This window comes from Saccopteryx leptura, chromosome 3 (assembly GCF_036850995.1).
Source record: "Saccopteryx leptura isolate mSacLep1 chromosome 3, mSacLep1_pri_phased_curated, whole genome shotgun sequence".
NCBI lineage: Eukaryota > Metazoa > Chordata > Mammalia > Chiroptera > Emballonuridae > Saccopteryx > Saccopteryx leptura.
In genome coordinates this window covers 91,726,138-91,745,421 of record NC_089505.1, presented here as the reverse complement: position 1 = coordinate 91,745,421, position 19,284 = coordinate 91,726,138, and the positions used below count along the sequence as shown (strand labels likewise).

Below are 19,284 nucleotides of genomic sequence, written 5' to 3'. Positions count from 1 at the left end.
AAAGCCAGGAGCCGCCATTGGGGCCATTCACATGTAGGTTCGCATTGGATTCGGACAGTCGGCAAAGAAACCATGGAGCCAAAAACTGGTGGGCCATAGTCTTTAATCTAGCTTGCACCCGGCGGGCAAGTAAAAATACACACTGGGCTCCAAAACCCAGTCACACTCAGTGCTCACAAAGCCACTGACTTATCCAAGTTTCCTAGAATCAAAGGTTTCTAGCTCACCAGCCTTCTTGTCCTCAGTTCCCCATCTCACTCAGCACTCCGCCATCTTGGCTGCTTCTCCTGGCCTCCTCCACGTGGCCTCCTTTAGCTGCTGGCTCTACTCTCTCCACTCTCTCATGCTAACCTCAGGAACCAAGAAAATCAAGTCCCGTTCTGCCCCATTTTATAGTGTAGCTTCACAACCTTTAATCCAATATACAAAATAGGGTAGTCTCTAATACAAAGTCACTTCTCTGAGGCATGATTGGATTGTACCGCCCTACAGCAAAAAGGGTGGGAAAGGCTTAATCCCAAAACCAAGCCCCAGGCTACAATGATCCTGCCTGCCCCAACACACATTAATATCACCTGGGCGACGGCATCTTTAACAAAGTGAGCATAATACATTTTATCCGCCCAACACCTGTTTATAAGTCAGAGGCGCTGAGTTCTGCAGACCGATGAAGGACTCACTCTTGGCAAGTGGCCACTGGGCTGGACCGTGGACAGATAGTGAATTCCAAACTGCCCTCTTGATGTTCTGCTTATCTGTCAGACCTCACCCTTACTGGACTATTGACCCTGAGACAGAGGAATTCCAAAAGCTGACAAGCCGGCCTGACCTGTGGTGGCGCAGTGGATAAAGCGTCGACCTGGAAATGCTGAGGTCGCCGGTTCGAAACCCTGGGCTTGCCTGGTCAAGGCACATATGGGAGTTGATGCTTCCAGCTCCTCTCCCCTTCTCTCTCTCTCTCTGTCTCTCTCTCTTCTCTAAAAATGAATAAATAAATAAAAAAAAAAGCTGACAAGCCGCCCCAAGGAGGGGCTCTGGGCACACCAGGACTTTTGATTCAACACCCACATGCTCGAAGCCCCCCAAGGAGGAGCATTCCGGACATACCAGGACTTTTGCCTCAGTATCCCCTCAGGCTCTCCCAAACACTATATAACTCGCCCCTAGTCTGTAACCGGTGCTCTTCTCCCCTAGGAGAAGTGCCCGGCAGGGTTCCTTTCTTCCTTTCAATAAAGCCTGTTACTCTGGTCTTTCAGACTCCCATGGATTCCAACAAGAAGCTGCCATCCAGCAAGCACAAGTCATATGGCAGGTGGCATCTAAGGTGTCGATGTAACAAAGCCTAAACCTCTAAGAATTTTTATGTTTATTTGAGTCAAACTAACAATTGCCAGGAAGCGAAATCTCAACAAATTGAGAAAGTGCTCTGGAAAATGGCCGTTTTACCATTTATTTTATACATCAGAATCAAAGGGGAAGCCGTCAGGGGGCGACCTGAACTCCACCGGTGGCGGATTAGAGAGGAGAGAGAGAGAGCAAAGTGGGAAAACCTGTGGGATTGGATAACAAGTAAAAGGGATGGAAACATACATCTTTTACGTAGGTGAACATGGGAGAGTTAACAGTTAACAATATGATAACAACAACAAGATTAGTATGTGCTTTGATATTCCAGAGGTATGTTATTGAGTATGTTATCTTATTTGCAAAAAAGACCATAGACAGGCTTAGCTAAGACTGACTAGGTGGTGATGCAGTGGATAGAGCGTGGACCTGGGGCACTGAGGACCTGAGGTCGCTGGCTTGAGTGTGGGATCACAGACATGAACCCATGGTCGCTGGTTTGAGCCCAAGGTCACTGGCTTGAGCAAGGAGTCACTGGCTTGGTTGGGGGCCTCACCCACCTCCCATCACCCCCCACCTCCCATCAAGGCACATATAAGAGCAATCAATGAACTACTAAGGTGCTGCAACTATGAGTTGATGCTTCTCATCTCTCTCCCTTTCTTATCTGTCTCTTGCTTAAAACAAACAAAAGACAACTGACCTTTGCTAGGGAAAAATAGTGCCGTAGGACACTGTTAGGTCACCAAAGGGGAAGAGGGGAGGTGCGTAATACTTGATGAGGTTTATAAGAAATTTATTTTTGCATCTGCTAACAGATGGGCTGAGACCCTAAGTGGCAGCAGCTCTAGGGGTTCAAGCCTCCTGAAGGCCAGTGAGCAAGGCTGGCCAGAAGGTCAGCCTTGAGAGGGAGCCATGATGGCTGACCACTAAGCAACAGAATGTTTAGATAAGTGATGGGAGGAGAGTTACGGGAACTACCCTGGAGCCAAACCACTTAAAGTTTTTCCTGGCTAATTGAGGTTTTGATAAGGGGCCCTGGACCAGAACCTAACAGACAGGACCACACACCATGACCTGCTTTTAGTTAGAAAGTTTTGATTTCAGACCATCCTATGTGGTTACTTTAGGCCTCTGAGTTTGTAAGACCACCATGCAGGCTTCACCTGAGCCTATCAGGTTTAGAACATGGCCCCTCTTTCCTCCACAGAAGACACCCAAGAAACTCTCTGAGGCCCTGGACGGTTGGCTCAATGGTAGAGCGTTGGACTGGCATATAGATATCTTGGGTTTGATTACCGGTCAGGGCACACAGGTAAAATGACCATCTGCTTCTCCACCCCTCCCCCTTCTCTTGCTCTCTCTCCCTCCGCCTCCTGCAGCCATGGCTCCATTGGTTTGAGCGCATTGGCCCAGGGCACTGAGGATGGCTCCCTGGAGCCTCCATCTCAGGCGCTAGAAAAAAGGTCAGTTGTGAGCATGGCCCCAGATAAGAGCATTGGCTCCTGACAGGGTTTGATGGGTGGATCCCAGTTGGGGGGCATGTGGGAGTCTATCTCCCCTCCTCTCACTTGGAAAAAGAAGAAAAAAATTTAAAAAGAAAAGAAACTCTGCACAGTCATCATTTCTGTTCAGCCCAACAAAGCAGTTCCTGGTGGCTGTTGGACCGAGATGGCCAAGCCAATGTCCTGGGAAGGTGGGAGGAGAGAGATACTATGGAGATTCAGTCTCTTGCTCCATTTTAGGGACAGGCTCTGGCCTCAGAGATGCTAAGAACCCAGGGTAGTTTCTGAACCTACAAGACTGCCTTGGGAAACAGTAGGTTTTCTTTGAATGGAATAGCAGGACACTTACCACTCTGTCACTCCTTGACTGCAACTACTCAGGAAGAAGGGTGCGAGAAGGTTCAAACACACTGGGAACTGCTACCCTGAAATCAGGGCCCTGGTCCACCTGCCCATTTGAACATCAGAACAGCCAGAGGTAAAGAAGGGCCCCTCACCACTGGTAGGGCAGGGGGACTCGCCCTGGCTCTTCCACCAACCACGACCACAAGGCAGGCTTTGGCTGGTTCAACTGCAGGCCTGGGGCGGGGGCTGAGCAAGGTCTGACCACAGCCCCAGGTCTCCTTCTCCCCCCCGACACAGGGGGGCCAGGCTGGCTGCCTGCGGTGGGGATCAGGCTCCAAACTGCCCCTGACCTGTGACCAGGAAGGCAGGCTCAGCCCCTCCCAGCTCCAGCGTGAAGACCTAGGCTCACATTTACCCCTCAGTCCTCTATCTGTGCCCAGAGGCTGGGGCGGAGGATAAAGAGGGATCCCCTGTCCTCAGAGGTTCCCAAAGACCCTCAGTCTCAATGAGAGTTCCCTTACGATGATTTTTGAGAAACTTAAGAATTGTGGGGTTTTTTAAATTTTTATTTATTGCCCTGGCTGGATAGATCTGTTGGTTAGAGCACCAGCGCAAAGTGCAGAGGTTGCCGGTTTGAGCCCCGGTCAGGGCACATACAGGAACAGATTGGTGTCCTTCCACCCTTCTGTCTGGCTAAAATCAATAAATAAAATTATAATAATAATAATAAAATAAACTTTAACATTTTTTTATTTACTGATTTTAGTGAAAATGGAAAGGAGAGAGACAGGAAATTGTTCCCGTGTGCCCTGACCGGGGATCAAACTGGCATCCTCTGTGCTTTGGGACAATGCTATCTATCCAGGGCTAGAAACTTTAGAATTTTTTAAGGATCATAAGTTCTGCGAAGGGCTCTTGGGTAATGCCAATATCCTTGGCCCCTGCCCGCTGGGCATGTGGTGCCCTGGAGTTCCGCAGAGTGCACTCACGGGGGCACAGAGCTGCCCACACGGGCATGTTGGCAAATGTCATCCATCCCACGTAAACTTCAGGCTCTGGTGTAACTGCTTCTCACAGTGTCCCAGCCTCTCCAACTTTCCCCAAGATATCGGAGCCATTTCAGAAACTACCCTGTGATTCCTGACCCGGCTCCACTTCCTCCCGACAGGAGCAGGCTGGTGCGTAAACAGCGGCTTCTGGGCTTGGCTTCCAGTGGGTAATCCCAGGAGTCTCCAGGCGACCCGAGACCCAGGCTGCCGCAGACGAGTCAGCCCACACAGTCCCTCTCCTCGGCCTCCTGTCAGTTTACATGAAAGGCCTGGGGAGAGCAGGCCAGCAGACAAATCCTTCCTTAGTGTGAGATGCAAAAATCCTCAAGTCCACGTTGAACTAGCGGGGCTCCTTGTTTTCGCGACAGTCCAGAAAAGGCCGGATGTCGCCTTTGACATTCACATCCTAGACATGGCTATGGCACAACCGTGTGCACCAAGACGGCAGGACCTGGTGCCACTGGGATCCGTGTGTGAGTGGCAGACCTGGGGAAGATCCATCTCATTTCCCAGGATGGGGCGGGCAGTGCCCACCCAGCAGGCAAGGACCCGGAGGGCTCACAGTTCCACCACTGTGCGAAAAGGCCCGAGTCAAGCAGAGCAGGCCCTTCTCCAGGTGGCAGCCGGGTGGGCAGGGTCCCTGACCAGGACGAGCACCACAGCTGCTGAGAGTCTGCAGATATCTGGGTCCCATGATGCCTCCCGCTCAGGGGACTGGTAGGGACATTCTGAGATGAGCGAGTTGATCCTAGGCTATGGGCCCACTGCGGGGAATACAGAACAGGGAAGGAGGGTCCCACTCAACCCAAGGAGGGTTGGAGCCCAGGGTGGGCACTCACCAGGCACAGGGCATAGGGCACAGCACGGCGGCTGTGGCCAAGACAGGCCAGCCAACAGCGCCTGTCCTTCTATTTCCCCCTTGACTGAAGAGAAACCACAGGCGCTGGCTCGGTCCCATGGAGGCCATGTTTACAGTAACTGGGGATTGTTGGCATGGTAGCAAGGCCCAGTGGGTATCACTCCCGAGGCCCGGGGCGAAGGGAGAAGGCATGGGGTTGGGCTTCACGGCCTCTGCCAGTAGGCTCCAGCCCAGTGGACTGTCTGATGCCCAGGACTCTGGGGCCTCTTCTCAGTAGTAGCAGACTGCAGGATATCAGTCCCTGCTGTCTGTTTCTGTCTGTCTGTCTGTCTGTTGCTGCAGCAAACAGCGCCACTCAGATCCAGCCCCGTGGTTGTCTCTACTGCACAATCCTCTCCCCTAGAGTTGGGGTCTGGGGGCAGCTGGATGGAGATGAGGTAGAGACCACCAGAACCCCTCCTGCACTGACAGGCTGGAACTCAGTGCAGGCCAGATGGGCCTCTGACAGCAGCTTGGGCCACCTGTGCCACCCCGGCCGCCCTATCGGCCCCAGCCCCGGCCAGGCCTCATTTTCCAGAGGCGGTCGTGGGCAAGGAGTCCTCCTTCCCTTCTTCCTCCACTGAGAACATGACGTCCCTGCAGCTGTCCAGAGGTGGTTCTGTCTCCTGCTCCGGGTAGTGGGGGGCATGGTCCACTTCCAGGTCCTCCTCCAGCTCAGGCCCTGCCGGCTCCACCACGCCCCGGCCCTCAGGCACCTCAGTCTTCACGGTCCCCACAATCACTGTGTCAGCTTTCATGATATAAATTTTCTCTGCAAAGGAAAAGCATGAGTGAAGTTAGGAGACCAGAGCCCCAGAGGATGGAGGCAAGGAGGTAAAGGAGGATCCAAGTCTCCGTTCTGCCGCTCCTGCTGTGTGGCCTCAGGCAGATGACACAACCTCTCTGATGCACAGTAAGCCCTGCCAACCTTACAGCTAGGAACTGTATGCAGAGGAGTTACAAAACGGCCCACTTGCTACTTAGAGAAGATGCTTATGATTTTTTTTGGCACTTCCAAGGGGAGGGAGTAGGGAAGGAGAGAATGGGATTGGAAGATAAAGCAAGTTCTGGGGAGGAAGCAAGTAAAATCAATAACAACAGCACCTTCGAATGTTATCTGCAATTGAAAAATAAAGTTAAAAATAATAATAGCACCAGGGAACTCAGATAGACATTAGCCTGTCCTGGACACTAGTCAGGATACTTTCCACACTTTTGCTCCTGAATCCTCACATCCCTTCTGCCAGGTAAATGATGTATTATTATCTCCTGTTACAGAGAAAGAACCTGGAACCCAGAGAAGGTAAATGACTTGCCCAAGGTCACCAGGTAGTTAGCAGAAATCCTAAAAGGAACTCGGGCCCCCCTGCCCTCTCCACTCCTTCCCACCTGCCTAAGGCAATAAACCTGGGGTGACCAACTTGTCCCGGTTTGCCAGGGATGCTCCTGGTTTTAGCAGTGGAAGTCCCCATCCCAGGAACCTCTGCAGTCTGGGCAGGCACAGGCAGCTGGTCACATCCTGCAGAAAGCTCGGCCCTGTAAACCACACCAGCAGCCTGCGATGCAGACAGCTCTGGGCAGGGCGATATATTTTGGCGTTCATTGCTTATTGCCCATCTACCGCCTGAGGCCCTCATCATGGCTGTGCCTGCCTGGCACACAGTAGCTTGGCTTCTGTATGCCACTTGGATGACAACCAACCCAGCCCATTAGAGGTGTGATTCCCCGGGCCCTCTACACTGCCTGCTGGTCTGCTTTGGGGGCTTCGGAGGCTCAGGGGAGCTAAGCAAGCTGCCTAAAAAGCTGGGAAGTGGGGAGCCTGGCCCTTGACCAGGTCAGCTGACTTTGGGCGGCAGCAGCCCAGCTTCCGATGGCCTCCCGCTCAGGGCAGGCTCCCGGCTCCCGGCTCCCAGCTGCTCAGCCCCGGGACTCTCAGGAGGAAACTTGAGAGCTGGGGTGGGGCTGGGAGCTTGGGATCCCTGCCCCTCTGGGTAACCAGTTACACCCCTCCAAATCAGGAACCCCAAAACATTCTGGGGGCCCTGGACCCTGAAGCCCATTGCATAATGCCAGCTCTTCTGTTTTGGTTTTAACACTCCCAGGAAAGAGAAGTGTCCGAAATAGCAGCAGGAACTAAAGAGAAGGCTCAGAGAGAGACAAGCTGCGGGCTGGACCCCCCCTACACCTCAAAAGAGAGAACAGGGCCTCAGGCTCCAGTCACACACATCTTCATCAAGACCCTGCCTGGTGCCAGCGGGGGGGGGGGGGGGGGGGTGACCAAGAGTTCAGGCCGGAGTTTCATCCCCCTTGGGAAGTGAACAAGGCAGGTGCTCCTCTGGCGTGGTGTCAGCAGGACAAGGGGCTCGCTGTCTCTTGGGTGTCCTGAGAGACCCTCCAAGGCCTTCCCTCCCCACCCCCACTCAGCAGCAAGGCCTGCAGGCCAGCTTGGCTCTGGGCAGGCTGCCCACATCCTAGACGCATACCCCAGCTGTCCTGGGAGTCTGGTACCTGCCTCCACCACCCTCTCCAACAGCCCTGGAACCCCACCCCGAAATTCTGGGCACTGGATTCAGCATGAGCTGAAAAGTCCAAATTAGGGTTTCTTAGGAAATTTGAAGGAGATGCCTTTGGCGGTATTTCCCAAAATAAGTTCTATTAAAACTTGCCAAAGGCTGCAATTCCTAAAGTTTCAGTTTGGTACCAAAGCCTCTGCCCCAAGAGTTCTACCCAGCAGCGCCTCCACAGACATGTGTGCAATGATCACAAATGCTCTGCCGTATTATCTGAGTGATGTTAGCCCTCAGAGAAGACAGCAATGGAGACCACTGAGGCCCTGCCCCAAGGGGCTCACAGACAAGTGACGGGGCAGAGAGCCCCAATGACAGTCACACTGCTCAGTGCTGAGGACACTGGGTGGGGAGGTCTGGAGTCTGGGGGAGCAAAGCAGAGGTGCATCTAGTCTAGACAGGAGAGTGGAAAGTACAAGGAAGACTTCCTGGAGGAAGGGGCAAATAAGCAGGGTCCAAGGAACATCAGGAAATAACTAGATTCAAGGGAGTGGAACTGGCTGTCCCAGGGAGGAAGCAGCTGCCACAGAGAAGCTCAGAAGTGAGAGGGGGGCTCGGTCAACTTAGGAAACTGCCACTGAGTGGGAGGACATGTGGGGTCAGGAGGCAGGTGGGTCTGGTGGGGAGAAGGCAGCTTGTGACCAGCCTTGAATGCTGGAATAAGAATCTTGGAATTCATCCTGAAGGTAACGGGGACCCCTGGAGTTAGGGTAGGTATAATCTGGAGAAATGCTCTGGTGGTACCAGGGTGGAGGGAAGGCACAGAGGAGGCATGAGACCTGGGCAAGGCCAAAGCAGAAGGCATGCCCGAGCTGGAGGACAGCTGAAGTGCTGGCCTCGGTGCCCGCAGGGCCCGATGGCAGTGCAGACAAACTAGGGCTTTCAGAGCCCTGCAGACAAGTCCCAGGCCTGCCATTGAGTAGCCGTGTGCCGGGGAAAATCATTTCATCCACCCCCCACCCACAGTTTCCCCAGTTGCGAAAAGGGGAAGACACCATCCTCACAAGGTTGTGTGACAATGAGAGGTGACGTCTGCACGGTGCCCGGAATGCATCAGACATGCGGCAGCTCTTATGTCACTGTGTGTCTTCCCCCTGTCTCCTCTCAGGGGCTCTTTGTTGGGGGGTGGGGATAGCAGATCACTTTTCTCTTTCATAGGAGCAGGCAGGGGCGCACCCCTTCCTTCCACGGCAGCCCACCACACAGAGACAACGTAACGTGGTTATTTCAGGAATCCTCATGCTGGCCCTAGGCAGTCACGATGACTGCAATGGCCATTTCATGAGCTGCGCGGCACACCTAAGTACAGTTGAACACTCTCACAAAACACATCTCCTGCTAACGAGGGCTGGTGCAAGAATCCAGCCTCTTCCTCGCTGGGCCTTTGGGACACAGGGTCTCTGGTTCCAGGTGGGGGCCTGGGGCCCTGGGCCCAGCACCCATCTGCCCATTGCCCGGTTGACCCTGAGTGCACTGGGAACCCCAAACATGCCGACTCACCGATCCTGTTGTTGGTATGCTCCGCTGTCACCCGGGGCTCGGGAAGGTCCCTGGGAGGTGAGGGGCTGCCTTCTGGACTGGCACCCAGAAGCGGCAGGTTCTCCAGGCAGGTCGGCCCCAGGTTGGGGCTGGTTTCCACGGCCGGGGGGCTCATTAACCCCAGCTCTTCTGTGCCGGGCCCTGCCACCAAGAAGCTCTTCAGCTCCTGTGGGCACAGAGGAGGCAGGTGCTGATGCAGGGTGCCCCGACCTCCCTGCGGTTTCTGCATTGCGGGGCCCCGGGGCCTCAACTCTGTGGGCCCCAGCCAGGTGCCTACTCGGCTCTAGAGCCGCCACACATTCCCCCGGGCACTCAGCCTCGATGGCCTGGCCCACCTGTGGCCAAAGTTCCGGGACAGGTGGCGCTGGTTTTAACTTGTACTGAATAATAAGGATCGTTGCCAACATCGGATGTGTGTACCTCTCACACATGTTAACCCTCACAGCCCCCCCCGTGAGGGGACTAATATTAGCAGCCTCTCCATTTTACAGATCAGGGAACTGAGGCACAGAGGAGTCAAGTGACTTGCTCAGGGTCAGTAAGTATCTGGGCCAGTACTCGAACCCTGGCATCTGGCTCCAGAATCCATGTATGTAAGGGCCAGTCTGTAAGTGTTAACTTCAAGCCACCCCAACTGCCCAACCCTGACCTCCTGGGACAGTAGTCTGTTATAATTACCCTAAAGTATTCTAAAAATAGCTATGCCTTCAGTAGAGTGTTGGTTTAGTTTTTTATGTTGATAGGTAAGTACATAGAAGATGGAACAAGTTTGAGTAATTTAGAAAGTACAGCTACATGATTCTGAATACACTTTTTATAACAATTTCAAGTCCAAAAGATGGAATTTTTAAACAATTTACTATTAATGCATTGGCCCACATAGTCAAAAGATATTTGATTATCTTACGAACTGTTGAATACCTTTTCCATGAAATTTCTCAGTGTTGTTAAAACACCAACTTGTCTGACCCAAGCATATTTGAATGTGATCTCCAGAGGCGGATTTAACAGTGGGCGCACCAGGCACGCACCCTAGGCCCTGACTTCTGAAGGGCCCCGCAAAACCCCAACTTTACACTTTTTTCTAATATAAGGGGTCCAATATTTTTTTCTGCGACTGGGTCCTCAACTGACCTTAATCCGCCTCTGGTGATCTCCTACAATTTGAAATTAGACTCGTATTGTAGATCTATTATGTTTAAAAATTAAAGGACAGAGACCTCTCTCCATGTATAAATGTTTTTGTTTTTGTGGGGTTTTTTGCTTTTTAAAACTTTATTTTGTGCTCGCTTTGGCAGCACATATATCTGAAACTTTATTTCAACACAGCTATGCTTAGAGAAATACACATATATTGGTTAATAAAATGCAATTTTTGCAATTTAAGTTTACCTTACTCTAAATGATTTGGACCAAAAACTTGGTACATGGTTTAAGCATTAAAAAAAAAAAAAAAGAATTTGCAATCTGCTTTATTTTTATCTATTACAAATGTATACAAAAGAGCCTGACCAGATAGTGGCACAGTGGATAGAGCACTGGTCTGGGATGTTGAGGACTCAGGTTCGAAACCCCAGGTTTGCCTGGTCAAGGCACATATGGGAGTTGATGCTTCCTGCTCCTGCCCCCTTTCCCTCTCTCTCTAAAAATGAAGAAATAAAATCTAAAAAAGCAAAGCTTAAAAAAATAACTAAAATAAAGTATATACAAAAGATTCTCCATCAAATGCTGCTAAAGCAGGCAGCAAGAACCCCGAGAAATTAACCTTGGGTTTGTCTCTGAAAAATAGCAAATACTGCACTGTAAAAGTTTATAAAATCAGTGCAACAAAACATTGTTGTCATGTTTTAACGTTTCACTGACAGCTTACAAAGTTCAATAACCCGTGGATTCTGAAAAGGGCGGGGAGTGCCTATGTGCCCATGTGAAACCATAAAAGCCGTGTTAGTTATTATTCCATGGAGATGACAAATCTTCTATGTGTGAATGAGTTTAAAAGAAAGTAACGGAAGATTTGATAAGTGAAAAACAAAAACAGGTGAACCACACATGCTTGAGACCCAGCCATGCCGAAGGCCTGGCCCTGCCCCTCCCGCAGCTCCAGAGGGCACTGCCCAGCTCCACAGCTCATGCCACCCCTGCGCCCCTGGGAGGCTGGGCACAGAGCGGGCGCAAGGACAAGCCCAGTGGCATAGGAGGCCGTCCTGGCTGGTCCTAGGATCAGCGGTAACATCTGCAAAGACCCTAGCCCAGCACCTGCGCACAGCGAGCACTCCACAAGAGGCAGATGAGGCTGGTCTTACTAGGGGGCAGCTCAGGGTCGGCGCTCAGAGTACTGGCATTGTAGTCACAAACCTGGGCTCCCATCCTAGCAGATCTGCTCTCCAGCTGCGGAGCCACCTTTCTGGTCTGGGCCTCCGTTTCCTCTTTTATAAAAATTGGACAGCAGAACCGACCTCTGCATGTTGCAAGGACTACATGAGATAACGTCAAGAGAGCACAGAGCTGGGTGCCTCGCTTGTGGCAAATGCTCAGTACATGATAGCAGCTAAGTTTTATAAATCCTTGCTACTGATCTGTCACCCAGCTGTGAGAATAAGACTCATGGAAGAGTGACAAGAAAAGGAGAAGTAAACACAGGCTTTCTCGTGACCTGACCACACCTGGCACTCAAAGTGGCCAAAGCCCAATCCTTGGTCTGGCCTGCCTTTCTGGAAGTCCCCAGCGGGCTGAGCCAGGAGCCGGAGCCTGTTGTGGGGGTGGGACTGCATCCTTGGCCAGGGCCTGGCTGGGGCCCCCCTCTGCACAGAGCTCCCTGCGTGGGGCAGACCCCGCACGACGCGCAGGGGACCAGGCAGCTCTCAGCACCCGATCTGCTGAGGAGTCAGATTTAGGGACTGGGGGGACGGGGATGTTACTTACTGTCTGGTTCCTCTGGGGCCTGGAATCTGCAAAGAGAACAAAAGTGGCAACTTCACCAAGGAGGGTCTGGTGTCCGGGTCCTGCCCCACCACCCCACATGTGGGCAAATGCCTCCCACTTTGTTCCCCAGGGGTAGCTGATGCTCGGGCCCTCGGTCTGGACACAGTGGGTGGATTTCAGGGTCTGTGCTCTCCTCCAGCCACTAAGCCAGTCAGCACACTGGACCCCTCCCCAACCCACCCCCACCCCTCCCACACACACAGGGAAAGGTTCGGGAGAGGCACACGCCCCAGCTGGAGCCGAGGAGGCTTCTGCCAACTCAGAAATTGGTCCATGGCACTGCCGCCACCTTGCAGCACCCAGGGTCAGGAGAGCTCAGAGCTCCCCAGACCACTGTGCAAAATACACAGAGGACCTCAACACAGGGCGACAGACAGTGGATGACAGGCCCTGAGGAAGTTTAATGAGTCCTATGCCAGACGAGCCTGAAGCCAGGTGACCCCGGAGCCCTTCTGGCTCAGGCCCCTTTCTGAGCTCAGTTGTCTCTGAACTGTGCTTTAAAAAGCCCATGCGACCACCTTGGAGAAAGACATCTGCTCACCAGTCTTCCCCCTCCCTGCCACCTTGCCCCTTAGGTGGGCTCGGGAGGTGCTGAGGCAATGATTCTCAGGGCACGACCTTCATCCTCTCCTCCCAAACCCCACCCTCCACTCCAGTTTTCTCCTCGTACTGAGTAGGTCATGGCCAAGTGTAAGTGGACATGTAACCGTGGCCCAGGGCCCAGGCATCTGGTCTGTCCTACAGCAAATCAACTCCAGGCTTCACGGAAACACCGCCATTTCCGGTTGTCCCACAGGTCGCGTGCGGGGACGCAGAACAGGCTGCTGTTTGGTGGGAGTATCTGACCAGAGACATCAGCCAGGGGGTGCCAGTGTGCCAGCTCCGTCACCTCCAGAACACTCTCCCTGATCTCAGCAGCTCTGGGGAATCACCAGCCCCTGATCCTAGCTGAGAACTCACGGGCGGCCGACCAACCACCATAACACAAGTAAATTAGGCAGACCGAGCTGTGTGGGCACAGGCCAGTTCAGGAAACACTCTTACGAGTCCCTTTTAAATGCCCATCACCAGGTAGAAAGTGTCTAAGGGGGAAATAGACCAGAACAAGGATGAAAATAAGCAGACGTGTAAAATGACCCAATTCTCGATTCTGGATTTAACACATGTGTAGCATTTACTTAATCTGATAACTGCTGTTCCCAGCAGAGTGGTCACCTGGGGGGGGGGCTCATTCCCAACTCCCACCACTTTGAGAAATACTCTCTGGCCTGTGGCACATTCTTTGAAATGATGTCAGTGAAGCTGAATCCTTGTCCTTTCAGAGTGATTTTGAGTCTTACAAACAGCCAAGTGGGATTTGGAGCCAAGTCACAGGGGTGGGGGTGGGGTGCAAAGTAACAAGACAAAACAAATAAAAATGGTAAAACTCAGTCTCGGGAAGGACAAGGGTGCGCGCACAGGAACACAGTTGCTCAGGCCCTGTGAACTGGTTCCGTCTTTCTCGAGTCTGGCAAGGAAAATCTCACCCTCTCTGCCCCAGTAATCTGTCTTCAGTGACACACCCTCAGGAAATAACCCGAAAGAAAACAGCAGGGCTGTGCGCCCCAGTGGTGGTATTTACAATAACCGGGGAGCTGCTAGCAAGCCAGACGCCGACCGAGCCCCGAGAGAACGCCTTCCTGGCAGGGAAACCCTGGCACGTTCCGTCACCTCTGCCTGCCTTCGTCTCTGCCTGGAAAATGCCATGGGTCCTGCCAACTTTGGAGGCCTTTTATTTATTTACTTTTTATGAAGGTCAGATGAGCTCTTGCAAGGGAAGGTGCCTAATGACCAGTCATGCTGAGAGCGTGTCCCCTTGATGAGATGTGACATATTGGACCTGTTTGGTCTCCAACCCTAAACTTATCACCCCCAATCAAATCAGGAGCAAAACATTTGGCAGATTCCAGTAGGAGGGCATCCTACAACATGACTGAGCAGTCCTCCTCAGAGTTTCCAGGGTCATCAAAGATAAGGAAGATCAGAAACTGTCACTGCCCAGAGGAGCCCCAGGAGACATAATGACTCAATGTAATGTGGGGTCCTGGGTGGGGTCCTGGAACAGGAAAGGACATTAGGTCAAGACTAAAGACTAAGCCAATCTGAATAGGGGATGGATTTTTGTGGATAGTACTGTATCAGTATCGGCTTGTTCACAGTGACAGGTGTATCAGACTAATAATGTAAGATGTTAACAATAGAGGAAACTGGGTGGGGGTATACGGGGACTCTGTATTAGCTTCTCAAAATTTCTGTAAATCTGTTCTAGAAAATAAAGTCTATCTTAAGTCTTTTAACATTAAAAAGGGAAGGTACCTGGGCCCCTGCCTAGCACGTAGTGGGTCCCAGGATGTCGGCACTCTATCACAACAAAGAGATGATCGGCATTCGATACTGACTCTCGCAAACAAGCACAAAAGAACACCCATGTGAAAAGGCAGAATCCTGAAGGTACCAACGGCTGCTTTCAGCCTTGTTACAACTCATGTGTGTACTTTGGTAAAGACTAGGAACAAATTGTGCCAGGAACAGAGGTCAGATTTTGTAAGAGTTCTTCCCCTAAGAATGTTGCTTCTGTCCACTCTCTTCATTTGTCGGTTTCATTGCTTTCGGAGTAACTATGATCTTCTCGTAAATGCTTCCAGCACCGCAGGACTCGAGTCCAGGGACATGCTGGGCATCAGTGACCCTCTTGGGACAGTGCATGGTATCCCGGGGTTGCCCTGAGGCCACAGTAGCTGAGCGCATGCGTTCTGACTTGTAAATCATCTGTGTTTAATCCCCAATGCTCTCCCTTTCAGTCCCATGCTCTCTCTGGCCTGAGCTCCCAGCTGCTGCAGGAAGTAGAACAGACCCAAGGAAAGGGTTTGGCACAGAGGTTCAGCCAGGCTTTGGCAACCGACACTCCTTAATTGGATTCCCCGGGCTCTTAGGAAAGACGGTGGGCCCCCGGGGGAGGGGCGGAGGAAAGTACAAACTAAGCTGGGAACATCTGAGAGTAACGAAGCGCTTCAGACACAAAAGAATGGGGATAAAAGGACACAGGAGCCAGCCTGAAGTGGCCCCCTTCGAACCTAACCCGGGGACAATTTGAACATCAGACTAAATAATGATGTTAGCAGAATAAAATAGGAATCCATGAGTCAGATGTAAGTACATGAACGAAGAAAAGGAAAGTCTGACGAGGAAGAGGTTATTCACACAGACTCACAGTACCTCCCTTCAGAATACTTAGCAATTTCAAGGGGGAAAGGGCAAGTTCACGGTGGAGAAACCCGCCAGACACCACCTTGATCAAGCCCTCAATGTGAACGCCACCAGGAAAGGGACAGAAAGAAACCCAGGGCTGGGGGGAAGGGACGGATGCTACAAAGGACAGCTCAGCGTCAGGCCGGGGCTCTTCCCACCAGACGCACCACCTGAACCCGGTAGTAAAGAGACATCAAAGCCAAGGTGAGGGGCATCTACGAAACCACTGCTGGAACCTGCCACGGTGGCGAGGTCGCGAACGTGAAGGAAGAGACCAGAACTGACCTGGAATCATGGAGACATGACAACCAAATGCAACACAAGATTCCGACCTGAACTCTATTGCTGTAATGGACGTTATTGGGATAAATGAGGAAACTCGAACGGGGTCCGAGAATTAGCTGGCGGTGCTGTGTCGAGGTGAACCCTCTGATTTTGATGGTGTTGCTACGGTTGTGTAGCAATATGCCTTAGTGGTGTGAAATACACACTGCAGTGTCAGAGAGGGTAGGGCATCGAGTCAGTAACTTACTCTCCAATGGTCCCGGAAAAATAAGCTATTTGTTAGTATGCTTGTGGCTTCCCTGTAAGTTTGAAATTATTTCAAAACAACAGCATATTTTCAACGTAAACCTGCCTGAATGTACAGATACAGGAATAACTTTAGTGTCCATTTCAATGAAGGATTATTAAAAGAATTGTAATCAGCCTGACCAGGCGGTGGCACAGTGGATAGAGCATCAGACTGGGATGCAGAGGACCCAGGTTCGAGACCCTGAGGTCGCCAGCTTGAGCACGGGTTCATCTGATTTGAGCAAAGCTCACCAGCTTGGACCCAAGGTTGAGCAAGGGGTTATTTGGTCTGCTGCAGCCCCATGGTCAAGGCACATATGAGAAAGCAATCAATGAACAACTAAGGTGCCACAACGAAAAACTGATGATTGATGCTTCTCATCTCTCTCCGTTCCTGTCTGTCTGTCCCTATCTATCCCTCTCTCTGTAAAAAAAAAAAAATTGTAATCAGTGTTTCTCAACCAGGAATGATTTTCCTCCACCCCCAGGGGACATCTGGCAATGTTTGGAGACATTTTTTGGTTGTCACAACTGGGAGGTGCTACTAGTATCTGGTGGGTAGAGACCAGGAAAACTGCCCAGCATCCGACAATGCACAGGACAGCCCCTGTAGCAAAGAGTTATCCGGTCCCAAGTGCCCATCCTGTGAGGGTGTGAGATCTTTTTTACAAAAATCTCACCACCAACAGTGAAAACAAAATTCCGGTTGTACTGCTTACTAACCACGTGGCCTTCAACAAGTTCCCTCCTCTTCCTGCACCTCTGGTCCCCCATCTGTGAAATGGGGACAATAGCAGTAGGTGCCTCACAAGGACACCAGGGAGGTGCAATGAGATCACACATGTGCTTGGCAAATGCCTGCCACAAGGACACACACCACAAAGCCAAATCAACACAAGAGGTGATGGGTGAGCATGTAATGGGCACCTGCCCAGCTCTCCAATGCGCTACTTTAGGGCACCGTGCGCTCCCCCAGCCCTGAAGTTCCAGGATGGGGAGGGCTGGGGCACACACTCTCATCCTACTAGTCTTTAGTCCCTTTGAGCAACTGACACTGGTCTCAAGGTTCGGGAGAGCCAGGAGTTTCTGTCCCTAGCACAGAGCCACTAGGAATCGTCCAATAGCCTGATCTGAATGTACGGATGGAATACACAAATGCATGTAGGCTCCTTCGCCCCTGCAGCACCCGCAGCTCCCTCCGTTCTCCCCCTGCGCGCTTATCCTGGCCTCACCTCCCTTCCATCTCATGCCTGGGGACCCAGAGCCCAGGCATCCAGACCCCCGGGCACCCACCGGGAGGGGGAGGGCCAGAGCCAGCCACCACTGAGTCTCAGGGCTCGGGGTTCCCTGTAGGTCTGGCTTCTTCAGGAAAGGTGCTTTTTCTCCCTCCCCCCCCCCTTTTTTTTCTGTGTGACAAACTGCTATCACAAAGGTTCGTAGAAAAAAAATTAACTGACGGCAATGGAAATTCTAATACAAGAAAAATGTCAAGAAAGCAAACACGGGTTTCAGTGAGACACAGAGCCTGACAGCTCATGGAAAATGGCTTGAAACTATCAAAACACAAAAACCCCCCTTGTGGAGGGAACGCTAGCACCTGCTTGTGAAACTCATCAAATTCAAAACAGGCCTCAGTGGACTGTTTTTGTGCCCAAGTCAAAAGCTGGGCTACAGCAAGGCTCTCCGAGGGTCCTGGGGAAATGGGTGCACGGGGACCGTGCCCTGGCCTGGGGCTGCCCGTGGGCTCCTGGGTGCACATGGGGTGGACACAGCTTGGGGGGAGGAAGGCGGAGGGGATGGCACTGAGCCCACTACAAACAGAACAGCAATCCCAAGGGCCAGCACCTGAGTCCAGAAGTGGCACTTATCGTGTGGCCCGGGGTCACTTATCACCTCCTGACAGGCAGACCATCACCCCTCTCCCCTGGGGTTCTTGCGTCAGGCGACCCTATGGGGAGCCTGCTTTGAAACCACAAAGGGAAGCTCAGATCGCTCATGTCCACTCCTTCCTCTGTGGTCGGGGCGGCACACAGAGTGCTGAGGAAGACCTCGCCCTGCCGTGCAAGGGGCCGCCCAAGAGAGAGAAGGCGTTTGTCACCAGAGATCTGGGAACCAAGCCCAGAGACCTGCCTGGATGGGTGGGGAGGGCCAGGGGCTCTGGAAAGCTGCCTGGAGGGGGTGGCCTGGAAACTGGGCAGGGATCAGAGAGCAAGAACCAGGGAAGGGTTCAGAACAACCTAGAACTCAGGAAGGCCTGGGATCCCTGGTGAGGAACCAGGCCCAGACCCAGGCAGGTGAGCAGACAGCGGCTACTCTGAGCACCGACGGCCTGCAGGCGCTCTGCCCGGAGCTGCACAGGCCCGTTGCCGTCCATCCACACGCCCACCCTCTGATATAGGCTCCCGTCCCCGTGTCACAGACGAGGAAACTGAGACATGGCGGAATGAACTCAACCAAAGGGTGTGCAGCTTGTCAGTGGCGGAACCAGGATTCCGGCGCTCTCAGCCTGCCCTCCTGGCCCCTGTGCCCCTTGGCTGCCAGGGAAGAGAGGGCTGGGAGGCGTGGAGAGGGGGGGAAGGAACAGGGAGGCTGGGAAGGAAGGAGAGAGAGAAGAGAGGAGGGCGGGCATCAGGATGCCTCTGCTGGGGGCACTGTGGAGGAAGGCATGAGACTCAGCGGATTGCTGAAGCTTCCCGCCCTCCATCCCAGGTCAGCACAGGGCACCTCACGGTCCCCACAGGTTACATGCCCTTTACAGCTGAGGTCCCAGAGGAAGGAGAAGCTTGTGGGAAGCCACCCAGAGGGAATCCCGGGGGAACCCTTAACCCAGGGCCCAGAGTGACAGTGCGTCCCTGTTGCTCAAGCAGCACCCCCGGACATCGGACCACTTACCCGCAGGCTCTGTCTTGGGCTGGAAGGTCTGGACTGGGTAGCACAGGTGGAGCTCTGAAATGACATCAGGAGGAAGACTGGAGGTGCCAGCCTCACAGAGGCTCAGCGGGCAGGGCAGGGACGCGGGCCAGGCGAGCACAGAGCACCCCGCCCTCCCCCCAGGCCCCACAGACGCGTCCACTCACTTTGCCGAACGCACTTCCAGCAGGCCCTCCGGTGGCACAGGAGGAAGGAGCCGGGGCTGATGACCGCCACCAGTGCCACGAGCACCCACAACAACACGGGCCCTGGAACACAGAGGG

At 52.8% G+C, this 19,284-nt stretch overlaps 1 protein-coding gene across 1 annotated transcript in view; it reads right to left on the bottom strand.

Annotated features, from left to right (window-relative positions):
• Positions 1-1,441: 1,441 nt before the first annotated feature.
• The window catches only part of TNFRSF8 (TNF receptor superfamily member 8), a 63,074-nt gene continuing 45,231 nt past the window's right edge, over positions 1,442-19,284 (bottom strand). Inside the window, exons 9-13 of the mRNA XM_066375098.1 lie at positions 19,168-19,269; positions 18,983-19,036; positions 12,170-12,195; positions 9,209-9,413; positions 1,442-5,913 (exon numbers count right to left, since the gene is read on the bottom strand). Coding sequence (XP_066231195.1) covers positions 5,669-5,913; positions 9,209-9,413; positions 12,170-12,195; positions 18,983-19,036; positions 19,168-19,269 — 632 coding nt within the window. The 3' untranslated portion in view covers positions 1,442-5,668. The remainder of the gene's footprint in view (positions 5,914-9,208; positions 9,414-12,169; positions 12,196-18,982; positions 19,037-19,167; positions 19,270-19,284) is intronic.